A 15,666-nucleotide genomic window follows, 5' to 3' on the forward strand; every position below is an offset into this window, starting at 1 on the left:
GTCTTGTAAGGAGCATTTCTGTGCGCCCTGAGTAAGGGCTTGATTTACAACCCTCATTCTTTTGCCTTAATAATGAGAAAATTTTCCATACGAAGCTGGGTCTTTCCTTAGCTCCATGTCCTAATTTCCCCTTGTCAAAATAGCTTTCTTGGGGAGTCTCTATTGTTCTCAGTTAATTTTAACACGAAATTAAAAGTTTCATATGGTGGTGATTTTAAAACATCTTACTTCGTATGCCAAAAGGTACCTCCCAAACTACTTCAACCGTAATTGTTACCATCGTTACAATAAGGTTTTCATATAGAATCTCTTTTAGGCCCCAAAGTGTTCTATAAAGACCACACTTTGAAATTTTGTTCTCTCAAAACATACCCCATACATTAGATAAGGGGTCGCTGACCTCATCTTACAGACTTAATCGTCATGAGAGCACATAACTTCCCACTGGATTCAAAGGAAATAGTGGCATTTAAATCCTAAATCTAATAATCTAATGCTATTCCAGTGGCTTACCCTCTTTTTCGCCTTTTTTTTTTATTCCAAGTTTTCTAAAATCATCTGGGAAGTAATAGATCATATTTAATTGTTCAGGCTTTTATGCTGCACTTTCAGAATCGCTTCTGATTTGTGGTCTGGCTCCAGTTCAGTTATTACCCAACACTAGGTTTGTTTCATCAGCCCAGTATCAAAGCTTCCTCACTTTAGCCAGAAATTAAAATAATAGCTTTCAGTTTCTCCTCCCTGTCAAGGAGCTAGTCAATAATGCAATTTGCCATATTTTGTAGATGACTCTATATGCTCCCCATTAAAGCTGGATATATAATCCTTTTATTTATTTAGCACAGCCACTCTCAACTTTTCCTGTACAAAGACAGAACCTTTTTTTCCTGACAACTTTACTTTGTTTTACCATTACGAACTGTCATGAAGCCCGCAAAGGGTGAACTACCAGATTTTACCTGCTCGTCTGAATAAAGCCTGTGACACCTGAGGTCACATTGCCTTGCATCTCTTCTAGAAAGTTTTATGCAGCCAAATGTCGAGGGAGTGGGGGAGGAGTAAAGATCCCAGTGGTGGCCAAAATGGGGCAATATGGTTCTAAGATGAGTAAAAACAAAACCTTCCAAATACAAAAATGATCAGAACAAAAGCTCTTTTGTGGCCTAAGTCACAGAACCCTGACAAACACCCGAGAGTAACCCGATCTCTTGCCCGGCATTAAAGCCCATGTGTAACTTCAGTTTGTGGCTTTGTGCGCAAGGCCACGCAGTCACGTGCCCGGAAGCCTTGAGCGTGGGGTTCTTTGTTTGGCTGCCTCTGAGTGACCTTGAACGAATCACCTCAACATCCCAGACACAGGAAATACAGATAAACCCACAGCTGCCAACGTCCACCTTGAAGGGTCCCCAGAGAATGTGATGTGGATTAGACACAGGGCCTATGAAATTATTATCTTATAGGTGACTATTATATAATGAGATTATTCCTCAAACATCTTCCGCCATTCGGGTTATCAGCACTCCCTTCTCTTAACGTAATCACCTGAAAATTGAAGGTGAAGAGTTTAGACTGCAAATTCACTCTATTTTCCTATTTTGAACCTAATCTTAACATTTAAAAAGTCTTCCTTAAAACTTATTTTCAAAAATTAACTTCTGTTCACCTGCAATTCAGATGATAACATGGCCACTATGTCCATACCCTTTTGATTGGAGTTGGTGAGGCAACAGTGATTATGAGCTAAGAGCATATACAGCTTGAGTTCAAACCTTATCTCCAACTCGGTGACCTTGGACAAGTTATTTCAAGTTCTTGTGCCTCAGTTTCCTTTTCCGTAAACGGGAGAAATAGTAGTTTTGAAAAATAAAAATCGAATCATGTCACATTACGAGATAAAATCCCTCACTTGCTAACTCATCTCAACCAAACTACACAATGCTTTAGGTATTCACAGTAAAATGGTGTTCTCAATTTTCTCTTTAACTTGTGTAGCCCAAAACTAGTCATCCTCGTTGAAACAGTTATTACTTCATAAATGGCAAGGTTCCAGATCTCCTGTCTCCTAAGTTTGTTAGGAATAAAAAATTAATTAATGATGGAATATCAAACATTTTTTTCAGCGAATGGAAATCTGCACTACCAAGGGTTTTGGTCCGTTTTGTTTCTTGCGGAACATAGTAAGCTGATTCTAAAATTTAATGTGAAAATGCAAAGCCAAAAATATCCAAACCACTCTTAAAGAATGGGATGGCATGGGGTGCCTGGGTGGCTCAGTCAGTTAAGCGTCCAGCTCTTGATTTTGGCTCAGGTCACAATCTCACCATTTGTGAGATGGAGCCCTAGGTCAGGCTCCTCACTGAGCATGGAGCCTGCTTGGGATTCTCTCTCTCCCTGTCTACCTCTGCCCCTCTCCTGCTTGCACTCTCCCTCTTTCAAAATAAATAAATATTAAAAAAAAAAAAATAGGATGGCAAGCTTTACTCCAGCCTTACCATAAAGCTACCATAAATACCATGGAGTGATATTATCACAAACAGATTAACAGAACCAGAGAGGGGAGTCAGTAACACGCACATGGGCAAGCCATACGCTGCACAGTGCCAGGATAAGAAGCTCCCCAGGATCCTCCCTCACACAGTCACAAATAATTTCCGGGTAGAGTCCATGACACAATGGAAAGGCAAAATTATAGGGCATTTTTTTAACTAAAACAATTTTAAAAGGATATGTTCATGACTTCAGGTTAGGAAAAGATTCCTCAGACACTAAACATAAAAGATTGAGAATTTTGCAATTAAAATGAAGACTTTCTGTTCATCACAAACACCATGAAGAGAATTGAAAAGTAATCCAGAGAAGGAGAGGATATTTACAACAAATGTAACTAAATAATGATTAGTATCACGAATACATCCTCCAGATCAATGAGGAAGGAGATGAACAACAGTTTTGAATGACCACTTTTCCAAATGAAGAAATCCAATGACCAGGAAACATGAAGATGCTAGATGCCATCCCCGATTAGGGAAATGCAAAGTAAAACCAAAATGAAGGCCTACCATAAAAACATCACATTGACTAAAATCCCCGTTTGGCAGATAGTTAGTGAACTGGAGTTCTCACAGGCGCTGGACAGGGGATGGTGGGAATACTAAATGTGAAAGATAACACACGCCTTATATCCCGGCAAGTGAACTAGATAAATACCCAACAGAAACGTGTTTATGTGCACAAAGATACTCGTGGCAGCATCACCCATCCTCGCCCAAAACGGAAACTATCACAGAAGTGCCCGTCACACTCAATGGAAGTGGTGTTGATGAAATGGCACATCGCACAGCAATGACATGGATAAACCACACCTATACACGGCATGAATTTTATAAACAATGTTGAGTCAAAAACACCAAACACACATACAGTAGGATTCCATCTGTATCAGGCCAGAGTAGGCAAAACAACATAACCATATTATTGCATACATCGATGGGTAAAAACCATTTTTTAAAAGGGGGAAAGTATTACTATAAAGTCAGGATAGTTGAAACCTCTGGGGTATATATAGGGTGTCAATAGGGAACACTTGGGGAGATTCCAGAGTCCTAGCAGTAGCTTTCCTGCATCTGGTTTGTGATTACTTAACTGTTTGCTTTACCCATTAAACTACATGCCTGTTTTAGGTACTTTTCTGTAGGTTATAGTTTATAGAATTTAAAAGAATGAGGGAGAAATTGTATACCAAATATTAATGCTGATTAAATCCATAATTATTAAAATAGTGCAGGAAAAACTGGAAGGCCCGTAAGCAGGCCCATAGCACAAAAGACACATGGGAATTTCATATTTTATGACAGCATTTCAAATCAATGGGGAAATGATGGTTTATGATGCTGAACCAACTGGTCAACTATTTGCAAAAATTAAAATTAAATCTTACTTCATATATCCCCACATAAACTTCAGATGGATTAAAAATTTCCTTTTGAATTAATGTAAATGTAAAAGTGAAATTTTAAAAAAGTACTAGAAAATAAGGACAAATACATTCCATCCTTGGGGTAGGGAAGGCACTCCCAAGGGTAACTGCAAAGGTAGACTCCTAAAGAAAACTTCTACACTGAAACACCACAAACTGTATTAAAAAGAAAGTAACACCTAAAACAATAACATATGACAAAAGATGGACATCTTAATTCATCAAGAATTTATAAACCAATAAAAACAGCACTCTCTCAAAGGAATTACAGTTATGAATAAGCAATGCTCAAAACAATGAATATAAATGGTCAACAAACATGAAAAAAACACTCACCCTTCATTAAGTAATCAAAGAAATACAAATTTTAAAAATAATCCTTTCCCGTAATTATTCAATTTGCAAACACTTGCAACAGCAATTTTCAGTTCTGGGAGTTTGATATTGCTAGCAGGTACATAAAGGGACACAACCTTTATGGTGAGTGATGTACATCAAGACTCTCAAACGTACCTACACTTCCAGCTAACAATTTCACTTCTAGAAAGGTATCTTCCGGAAATAAATCATTTTTGTACAAATGTGATTATCTTTTAAGATGTTGATCACATTGCTGTTTACAGTTTACATTGTAACTGACAGTCAAGTTCTTAAACAATAAGTTGGTGTCGCAAGTTATGGTACACCCATAAAATTGAATTGTAGCTATCTAAAATGCAAAATATCTAACATGGAAAATGTTCACAATACATAGAGCAGACTATGAAACAACGTACAGTATGATTGCATTATTGAAAATATAAACATATAGCTATGCATTGAAAAGTATGTAAAAGCAAAATATACCCAAACCTTAACAGAGGCTCTCTCTAGGTGATACGAATACAGGGGACTGTGTGTACATGCACGTGAGCCCTTCCGTATTACCTGGCTTTCCAAAAGTGTATTATTTTATTCTCTAAAGAATAATTTTATGTTGCAAAATCCATTTACTGTTAGTTTTTGAAAGCAGAAATAATGAATTTGTTACCTTAGGGTATTTCTATATTTGCCGGGGGGGGTGGAGGGGTAGAAGGGGACGGAAAGCAGTAGCGGTGCCCGTATGTCCGTGATAGAGAACTGAGCCCTTCCTATCACACACCTCAATGTGTCTTCATGAAAAGTTCATATATGAAAGTCTCTTTTAAAGCAAGTTAAATTTAATTAAGCACCAGTAAAACATCACCATTAACATTATGAAGATGCTCTTATTTTATTCTTCCTTTCAACACTGTTTAAAGGCTCCAACAGAGTAAACAAAGAAATCTCCACATAATCCTTCAAAATTACATAAACATGTATACATATGGGATTGAGATTTCTGTAGTCTACATATGCTTCTTTGGGGCAGGGCTGGGGAGAGGGAAGCTATGTGTTGAAAATTCAATTGTCGCTTTAAAAAAAAAAATGGTGTTCTTACCAAACTGAACTGGTCACCTCTTAGGGCAAGCCTAAGAACAGCTATTCCCTTCCCCTACACAGTCACCCTAGACTTTTCCTGTATCTTGTGTTACTCCAGGCAAATCTGACCATCCAGAAAGATCCTCCACCCTCCAGCATCAACTAAAAGTACTCCTTATTCCTAATGAGAAGAAAGAGAACATTCTTCCTAAAGGGAAGACAGAAGAAGGAAACAAACATTTAAGAATTTTCTATGAGTGCCTTCCTAGGTATTTCACATCCAATACCTCAACCCCATGCAAACATGCATAAAATTCTCTAGACTGCTCCCTTCCTTACTCAAAAAAGGAGGGAACTTTATCTTCCTAATTCATTTTAGGTGATGCCTGGGGCAACCAAATATTTCACTGAAAGACATGTAATAAATGCTATTCCACAGAGGTAAGAATAAGGAAAAGAGCAGTTACCCGCTTTCATTTGGCTTAGAGGAAAATAAAACCGTGCTTACTATGTACTAAAATATCAGACCAACACACAGCATACTGCAGAACTTTAATACAATATGGTTAAACACAATATTCAAATATTGAACTTCTTAAGCACATCAAAGTCCTCTCCTGAAAGACAAACTGGGCTCTTTTAATAGCTACCTTTGTGTAACTTTATAAAATTCCTTCCCTCAACAATGCCTGACACTGATCTTGATACTTGTTAGAAAGTCTGATGTGACCATGACATCTCAGCAGACAGAGATTCAGGCATTATCCCAATGCCCGTCTTCAGAACTCCTCACCAGAGGACTGATCATCATCTTCATCCCTTACTTCTCGGTACTTCCTCGAAGTCTCCCCTTCCGGATCATAGCTCTGCATCTTTATATTAAGCCTTTCAGCTAATTTCTGTGCCGCGAGCTTGGCTTGCATCTCCTTGAAAACAAAAATCGAAGCAAATGGTTATACATTCACATCTTCTTCTCTGCAATTTTTGCAATAGAAGTCCTCTAAAGAGAAAAGGAAATCAAGGGGCACACCGCCCCACTCAGTGCTCTCTGTAGCAATGTGACAAGTCTGAGGTTGTGCCCAGCACAGATACAAGTGGGCAATGCTGGGGAGAGCTACTAGCCTGCTACAGCTGCGGTCGCATTTCCAATAATAGACAACAGTGCACGGAAATACTCCCCCTCTACTTGGGAAACTGAGTAACCTGCTTAGTTACAAGAGTTACAAACATGGGGGCGCCTGGGTGGCTCAGTCGGTTAGGTGGCCAACTCTTGGATTTCAGCTCAGGTCATGATCTCATGGTTTGTGGGTTTGAGCCCTCCTAAGGCTCTGCACTCACAGCACAGCGCCTGTTCTGATCCTGTCTCCCTCTCGCTGCCCCTCCCCCACTCCCTTGTGTTCTCTCAAAAAAAAATAACCATTAAAACAAATTTTTAAAAGACAAATATGGATAGATTTTTAAATATGTGGACACATGCACGTGTATACACAAACTCACAGAAGTCTGAACTATCAAACGTCAAAAAATCACTAACGCTGTTGTGCTGATCCTCCAAAAAAGAATCTTCTTTCCCAGATGAAGTCATGGCTTTTAGGCTTGAGAGTTAGCATTCCAATGTCACAATGAAAATCAAGCAACCAATACTAAAAAGCTGACTATCCCTCTCCAAATATTCCCAAGAAAACAGCTAAGCAACTGAAAGTCCAAGCACGTTTTGGACACTGGCAGTGTGCTCATGTACACCCATGGACATTACCGCTGACTGACTGATGGCAGGTGACAATGCCCATTTCTCATCTGGCTCTTCACTTTTCTCACACTTCTGACCCTATGCCTGGGAACTTCTTCAGGTCATTCCCTGAGGCCACGAAGATTCTGGGTGCAAGCTACTACTACTCTGACGAGGAACCCAGTGTCAAACGGAGGAGTTGAATTCAATTTAAAAATATCTTAGGATAGGCACTGAACATCACATAAACAATTTAAAAAACAATTCCCCATTGCTGCAGTCATAGCTAGGCAATAAGACTTTAATACAAGAGGAAGAAAAATGGCTTTTAAAATGGAGTAGCCTTGAAAATGCCAACAACCCATGCCAATGGAACTTCTGTGAAAAGCCAAGACTGAATAACAGCCTAGTTTTGTACTAACTGAGGGTATGGCACCTGATTAGAATTTAGCTAACAATACTAGGAACTTAAGCTGCTGTTCTCCTGGAGGTTCAAATTACTCCTATCTAAGTATATTGGACTCTTTCTTTTCTCCCTACTGCCCTCACACTTGTTTTCTCCCATCCCATCAGTCTGTACATAAACTGTTCATATATATGTTTAAAGTTCTCTGCAGAACTCCCAGATCTTTGAGGAAAGTGCTATACAAAATTAAGTCACTAAAGCAGGCGACTAAGGACTCTTCTGTCTTCACAAGGGCCTGCTGATTATGCTTTCTCTCTTTTAAATGTTTGAGAGGACAGAGTGTGTGTGAGTGGGGAAGGGGGAGAGAGGGAGACACAGAATCAGAAGCAGGCTCGAGGCTCTGAGTTGTCAGCACAGAGCCCCACAGGGGGCTCAACCCCACAAACGGTGAGATCATGACCTGAGCCCAAGCTGGACGCTTAACTGACTGAGCCACCCAGGTGCCCCTGCAGATCATGCTTTTATGCTTAGTGTCCAAACGTCTGTTGGTAACACCACAGTAGTCCCCCAGGGTTATGCTCTTCCCTGTTTGGCAGGAGATGGAAACCTGAAAACATTTCCCTGATTCTACCACTGAGACTAGATTCTACACTGAGAATCTCTCACATGGGGTTTACGAGATACAAGACAGAGAAGACTTCTGCTAGCCTAACAGCATAGGCTTGAAGAGATGGGGAATTCTGCCTGAGTCTCCCCACATTTCCTCCCCACTCTGCTGCTGCTGCAGGTAGCTGGGATCATCTCCAGCTGGGCCCTGCAGACTTCCGAGACTCTGAAAACTGGAGGCATACACCTGAGAGCCAACGGCATTAGCCAGCCATTTCTCAAGCACCTACTCCCTTCTATTAAGTTCTGTCCTCTCTGAACTTGCTGGAGTGAACTCTGATTAGCAGCATCCAACACACACTCAAGAAACACGTAAAACTCTTAATACCTCATAATTCTGTTTCTGCTGTTTCTGAAGTGCCACAGATTCTTCCAGGGAGAGCAGCTGTGTGGGCATATGGTGAAGTGGCAGGAGCCGAGCTGCTGTGATGTCATCAAGATGCTTCTTATCCCTGAGCCGCCTTTCTTCCAAGGAAATGGGAGACCTTGTTCTCTGCCAATGACTAGATGAATCATTTTGTTGTGAAGGTAATCTGAAGGAGGGAAAATTTATGTTCTGTCATCAGACTGTTTCCTTTTTATAGACACGTGTTTACAACATTCACACACAGAAGCGGCCTTTAACCTAGCAATTCATTCTTCTGCAAAGATAATAGGAGTTTACCAATATTTCTATTTGTAGATACAAATCCTTCCCATTTTTAAACATATTTACTTCAAAAGCAGGAGTATTTAAATCGGCCCTTCTTTGGAGAGTGATATATGACAACCCACTGTTTTTAACAGATAATAGGTAGACTGACAAGCTCTTTATATTTTCCTTCTCTCTTCAAAACTTACACTTGAGCTGAACCACCAGTTTTGTTTTGTTTATTTATTTTGAGAGAGAGACGGCATGAACGGGCGAGGGATAGAGAGGATCCCAAGCAGGCGCCACATTGTCAGCACAGAGACCAACGGCGGGGCTCATATTCAAAAGCCATGAGACCATGACCTGAGCCAAAACCAAGAGTCGGATGCTTAACCAACTGGGCCACCCAGGCACCACTGAACCACCAGTTCTAATGGGAGACAGGAAGGTGTCAGAAAAGCTTTAAAACAGTGAATTCTGAGGAGTCACGGAATAATTACTGCTCACTGTGGGAATGAGGGGCAATATGGTGAGACATAAGGGAAGTTCAGGGGCTAGGGCATGCAGGAACAGCGGTAAGATAAGGCTGGGGAGTCGGCTGGGCCCAGTCTTCAGCAAAGAGTTCTGTTCTATGTACCGGATTCAGATCTGCATTTTACTAACTTCATTTTGGCAGCGGTGGCGTGGATGGGCTGGAAGACATAAGACTAGAATCCAGAACAGGTCAGTTATAGCCCAAGAGAGTGATGAGAGCCTTCCCTTTTGATAGGAAAGGATGAAAATAAGAATGACTAGAGATGAAGGTCAACAAAATACATCAGGCGGGTCTTTCTGGCTAGCAAATATGAAGAAAAAGGAACACACCTTGGGGAAAAAAAACCAAAGTGGTGGCACCATGAACTTAGGGAATATAGGAGAAAGTCAGTACAGGAAGAAGTGTTCTATCCTGCACATGATAAAGCTGAGGTGCCATAGAACACCCACATGGTTTCAAATATAATGGGCCATGCGGATCTCAAGTTCCGGAAGTCCTAAGGTAGAGGGATAGGAGGGGTAGCTGCCAGCATCCAGGTGGTATTCTGGAGCCAGAAGAGCAGAAGAGGAGCCAAAGGCTGTTCATACATGGAATCCCTCAATCCACAGCTGACCAGGCCAGCCTTTCCTGATCTGCTTTAACTGTACAGGAGGCCCTCTGGCTCTCCCCACTCCCACCTACAGCTATATGACCATAACCCAGAATCAGGATCACTGTATTCTCTGACCAACTAGATGATGCTTCTGGTTTTCTGTCTTCCCAGAAGTGAAGAAACCTACTTCACTGCACACAAGATGAAAGATTACCGACAGAGGGCACAAAGATTACTCTTTATTCTTAACTAAATTTTAATGTAATATAATCCTGGTTTTCTATATAGAAGAAAAAATGTTTTCAAGTTAAAAAAAAAAATGGCAGGGTTAAACTTTAGTCTCTTTATAGTAATTCTTTAATAAAAGTTTTAGGTACTTCTAACTAGAGGTTTTCAGTTTTTTCAAGAAAGACAGCAGTGATTCCACTTTGTATCTGATGTTACATCCTGGTAAATACAGGCAGGCACAGTACCAGTAACCACTCCCTGATTTGAATGTTACATCTGCATACGAGTGAATAACATTCTTTTCTCTTCAAGGAGCTTTTCTTTTTCTGGAGACTCAGAAACAAAACTATGGCAAGGTTAGTTTGCCAGTCCTGCCTGAATCTGTTTTTCAGTTTCTTTAACCCTTCTCGGCTCCTTTCCCCTTGAAGTTATTATATAGTTCAATGTTCTTTGAAATGTGTAAGGCTTGGGTTTTCATCTAGATCCTGAGCTCTTTGAGGAGCAGGAGCTTTACTTGTGTGTCACCCCAGCACCAGCTGCTTACATATCATGAGCACGCAGATATTTTTCACCGAGATGTCTGTAAGCTTCTAAAGCTGCTTTTCCCTTAACTTACCGTCTAATCTAAGGGGGGAGCTGCATACCAAAAAACTGTTGTGAAAAATAAAGTCATAATAAATTCTCTAACTCTGGGCTTCATATCAAATATTGGCTAAACACCCTGAAATTCAATACTCCACCTGCTATCTGAAACCTTTTCAATTCTGGCTAAAAACCTAAAGGATTTTCCAACATGAATCCTCCACCCCAGCGAGGCTGTTTCCACAATATGCTCTTACCTAACTATAAGCAGATCCCACACAAAGTCCAGCAAACTAAAAGCATTCTCCCAGTTTTTTGAGTTTAACAAAGAGTATGTTCCCGTGACAGGCCTGTTTCTGATGATACTTACACATTAGTTTTAAATTTATGTGGTGGGGGCACTGGGTTCTTGGCTCGAATTTCTAGCACTTCCATGTAATGAGGCTTCTTCTGTGCCCCACGACAAAGCCCTGCCAAGTTCTCAGCACTCCTGTCCTGTTCTGAATGCTGTTCACCTGGGTCCGCAATTGTGATCCTTTGTAACCTATCAATAAACAGGTTGTCCGAGCTGCTGGAATGATCTTCTGCCTGACTTGAAACACGACGCTGAGGGAGACGCTCACCAGCTTCAGAAGAGGAAGGCACACTCGCTCTGCTACTGGGAACCGGGCACTTGCTCACTGTGTCCTCAACCTCGGGAGCCTCTTCATCGCCTTTGTGAGTAGGATGTGGTTGTGAGGTTGTTTCAGACGACTTGAAGTTACTTAGAGAGGAACAGCCACAAACTGGAGACGAAGTATCAAGTATCTGGTCAGAATTCTGGGCCTTATCTGTGTCCACATCAACAACTGCAATTGCTTTTTGCCTTAGCTTACAGTCTAAACTAACAGGATGAAACAGTTCAGTTTTTCCTCTAACTTCTTCACGTTCTGCAATGGCAGCTTTCAGTTTGGCAAAAGAGTCTAAGATCTTTTTACCTCTGTCGGGCAATTTGCAAATGAATTTTCTGTTAAATGGAAAAAAAATGTATATGTTACAGCCATGTTTTTAAACTTGAGATAGAAAGACAAAGCATTATCCTCAAAGGGAGAAAAATCTATTCTTAAGTAAAAAATCTGATTTCCAACGGTCTCAAAAGAGGAATGAAGTAAGAGTCGTGATCTAAATACCCTAAAAAATAAGGGATGTAGGAAGAATAAGGAATATGCCTCATCTGTCTAAATTTCAGCGGAAGTATTTTAAGCATATGATAATACTCCGTAAGACACTCCAAAAATCAGCAGTTTTTAAAGTGTGATCTCCAAGATCTTACTGGGGAGGGAAGGTGGATGGGTCTGCAAGGTCAAAATGATTTTGATAATAATACTAAACCATTATTTGCCATATCCATGCTCATTTTTTCATATGGGTACAGTGGAGTTTTCCAGAGGTCACATGATATGTGATGGTATCATTGCTCTGATGGCTAATCATTGTGTATTCTGGTGTTTTAAAGATCTCTCACCTGTAATTCCTAATACACCAGTAAATATCAGTAGATACACATAAAACAAGAGCTCCTTGGGAGGCTCAGTGAGTCTTAACAGTCTAAACGGGTCCCAGAGACCAAAAAAGTTAATTATCGGCTCTAGATCAAAATCCCATTCTCAAAAAGTCCAAGCGTTTGTCTCTACTAGAAAGCTTCCAAATGGTGATTTGACCCTTTTGCTAAGTGACAGAAGCTGCTTTTCAGATTCTCTTTTCTTTATCCATATAATAGATGGAGGGAAGAGTATACCTCACGTTCCCTATTCTATGTCTCACACTACATTCCTTCCCACAATTTCAACATTAATATTCCTCTCCAGTTGCAATTCCTATGTATTCCCCGCCTTCTCGCTCCTGATCCTCATGACTTCTCCAGCTTTTAAGTAGATAAAATTCTCCCCTCAACTCAGTACCCTCTAAATAAAATCAACCACAGAGCTATTCCCCTCCCCAGGTTTTCTGTTCTTATCAGTGGTTCTCTATACAGTCTGGAAACTTCAGCACTCTCTGTCACCTACATATTCAAATTATTCCATGCCTGATGTAGTTTTCCCAATCCCATAACTACCTTAAAAATACAGCCCTCTTGCTGGGAACTTCGCTGGAAATAACCAACTGTCTTCTCTTATTTCCTCAAAACCATCCTGCACCAAGCTGCTAAAATAAGCTTCCTAAAAAATCGCTTTCATTTTATCGTTCCCCTGCTACCGTCAAGTCGGCCAACTGAATGAGACAAACTTTTTCTGCCTAATATATCTGCACTTTATATCCTATCACTCTTACCCTTTCCTACGGTTCCTGTAAAAATAGGATCGAAAGATGAAATTGACAAGATGTTTTGGGCACGATGCGGGACGCAGTGGAGCGGGATTACCAAAGGATTTAGGACACAGACCCTCCCTTCAGGGAAGTAGTCAAACAATTAAAATCAACGCGAAGCTAAGGAACAGCTGAAACGGTAAGCAGCCTTTCAGCATAAAGCAATCTCCGCAGGCGTTACGTGCCAGACCAGGACGCAGCCGGCTTTGCGGCTGGAGGCCGTCCGCTCGCCAGCGGGACCGGAAAGGTCTGACTGTGGCAAGGTCACCTTCCAGGGTAGGGAACCCGATGTGAGAGAAGGCGAGGGAACGCGTCCCAAGACCGAACCAAAGGAGGCTGGCAGTGACTCGGCGGGACCCAAGCTTACTCGTTGCGCAAAAGTCTCTCCTGGCGCTTCAACATCTCCTGCAGCTCCGCCAAACTCCGCCGCCCCAAGTCCTCGGGAGCTTGGGGCTCGAAGCCGCGGGCCAGCGAGGACATTCTGCGGGGGCTGAGGCTGGCGAGGCGGCGGGCACTCGGATTCCTCAGCAGCCCCCGCGGCTAGCGCCGGATCCGCGACCGGCGGGGACTCCGGGGCACGAGCGGGAGTCGCCATTTTCCCGGAAGAACAGGTCTTCTTCGAGCCGAATCGAGCTTTATTGAAACACCGGAAACAAACACAGGCAAGGAGAAGGGGGCGCTGGGAGGAGCGGGAAAGGGCGGAAGTTACGGGGGGGGGGGGGGCGGTGGTGGCGTCAACCCTCGTCTGGGCCCGCGTTTGCGACTTGTGTGTTTTCTCGGTTCATCAGCTCTTCGGGTTTATTCAGAAAGTGTTTGCTAGTGCAACTGTAAGCCCGACAGGTATCCACGATCCCTGCTGTTATGGAGTCTACCGAGGGGTGGAGGGAGGCAGAGATTAATCCGGTAATAATAAAACAATATAATAGTAAGATCGGTATGGGCGCTAGGGCAGGTGTTTCGAAGAAGTGGAATGTACATAGAAAACTGAGTGATGAGTTGGTTAGCCACTGATGAAGTTGGGGGAACGCGCCAGACAGGTTTTGGTCTATGGTGCTGCGTGCGTCCTAGCCCAAGGCTTAGTGAAGTCCTCAGATTAAAGTTGGAGGGATTTTTGAGGACTCTCAGTGGTCCTATGGCATTTGGAGCTGGACTTTTCTTCATTTGCTGCATGCCTCAGGTATTGCAAGACATTTGGTTGAGCCCACTAGTTTTATGGCACTTCTGAGAGAGACAATCCAAAACACCTTTACTTTCCCCTCTGCCCCCCACCCTCGCTCTGCCAGTACAACACATATTTCCAAAGGTCTGCAAGAGAAGATGATGGGAGGTGCTGTACAAGCCAGCTGAAAACCTCTTTCACAATTCCCTATTGTGCTTGTAGAAAAACAGGCACAAAAACAAGTATTCCCAGGGCACAAAACTAGTAAGTGACAGCATCAGATTTCACTCAAATGCCCAGCTCCTCTTTCTACCACACCAATTTGAAAATCTCCTTTCACTTTATGCCTTTTTCTAAATGTTTAAAACTGTTGAAAGGTTTTTTTTCAGGCTGTTACGAGTACAGCAGTGTAATAAGCATCCCAAACAGGTCTTACCTTCTCTCTGGGGTTAAGCTATCAGAGCTGTGTCCCATAGGAAACACTAGGAAGCATACAAGAGTCACAACAGGTATCAATTGGGAGGTTTGGACACCCCCATAACCTCCAACACCACCTCCCCATTCTTTGATGTGGAAAATTTAAATTTTCTCAAACCTATGTGAAGTGCTATAGTAAACAGAGCAATTCCCTCATCAGAAGATCTAGATAAAATCTGAAACTACTCCAGGGAGTACAGCTGAAGCTATTTCTGTATCCTCCCAATCTCATCCATTCCACTCAGATTAAAGTATCAAAATTCTCAGCATAAGCCCCGCTTTCAAGGATTTCAGCAACCTCCTCCAGCCCAGCTAAATAAGAAATACTTGAGGCCAGGTAGTTGTCCCCTGGTAAACTCCCCCAAAGACTCCCTCATACTGTCCCTAGGCCACAGCTGGAGGCCTTTATTCAACCCTCACGAGTGAACCCATTCTGGTCCTGGACAACAGGTGTCTGGAGGCCAGGGTGCCTTTCTGTCAGGACTCAGAATTTTGCCCCCTACTGTTTTACTTTTGTGGAAAGCTGTCCCTCCTCCTTTAGCCCATTATAAATCTAAGTTCAAGCTTCTCCTCCTCAAGCCTTCCTAGATTATCCCAGCCCCAATTGCTTTTTCTTTTGAGCATAACTATACCTCTTTGAGTGGAAACCTCAGTATAGGAAGCATATTGTTCCTCTCCAATTATGTTACCACAGTGATTTCTTTTTCCTTTCTAACAAAGTTGTAAGTCAGGGAGTTCTGTCAGTGCGTTGAGTTTGTACTTTTCTGTCTCTCCTAATGAATATGGCAGGTATTGATTGATGGAATCTCCCTCTCTCATTTTTTCTCACTGCCTTTCCCTCATGTTCCTCTTAATGAAATGTCCCTTTTATATGTACAGAATCTTAAGCTTTTTGTAGA

General features: G+C 41.9%; 1 protein-coding gene across 1 annotated transcript; it reads right to left on the minus strand.

The window, feature by feature from the left end:
* Positions 1–3,374: 3,374 nt before the first annotated feature.
* On the minus strand, positions 3,375–13,740 carry POLR2M (RNA polymerase II subunit M). Its single transcript, XM_030318094.1, has 4 exons — positions 13,499–13,740; positions 11,156–11,791; positions 8,546–8,750; positions 3,375–6,342 (listed from the first exon to the last, which is right to left on the minus strand). Exons 1-4 carry the CDS (start codon positions 13,609–13,611, stop codon positions 6,196–6,198), a joined length of 1,101 nt encoding a protein of 366 aa, XP_030173954.1. The 5' UTR covers positions 13,612–13,740; the 3' UTR covers positions 3,375–6,195.
* Between the last annotated feature and the right edge of the window lie 1,926 nt (positions 13,741–15,666).

Source organism: Lynx canadensis, chromosome B3 (genome assembly GCF_007474595.2).
Source record: "Lynx canadensis isolate LIC74 chromosome B3, mLynCan4.pri.v2, whole genome shotgun sequence".
NCBI lineage: Eukaryota > Metazoa > Chordata > Mammalia > Carnivora > Felidae > Lynx > Lynx canadensis.

Bases quoted from the DNA above. Each gene is read 5' to 3' on its own strand.
- POLR2M (XM_030318094.1), bottom strand. From the start codon at position 13,611: ATGTCCTCGCTGGCCCGCGGCTTCGAGCCCCAAGCTCCCGAGGACTTG. The intron at 11,792-13,498 runs GTAAGCTTGGGT...TCCATTTAACAG, and splicing joins GAGAGACTTTTGCGCAACGA to AAAATTCATTTGCAAATTGC. The intron at 6,343-8,545 runs GTATTAAGAGTT...TTTGTTTTCAAG, and splicing joins AGCAGAAACAGAATTATGAG to GAGATGCAAGCCAAGCTCGC.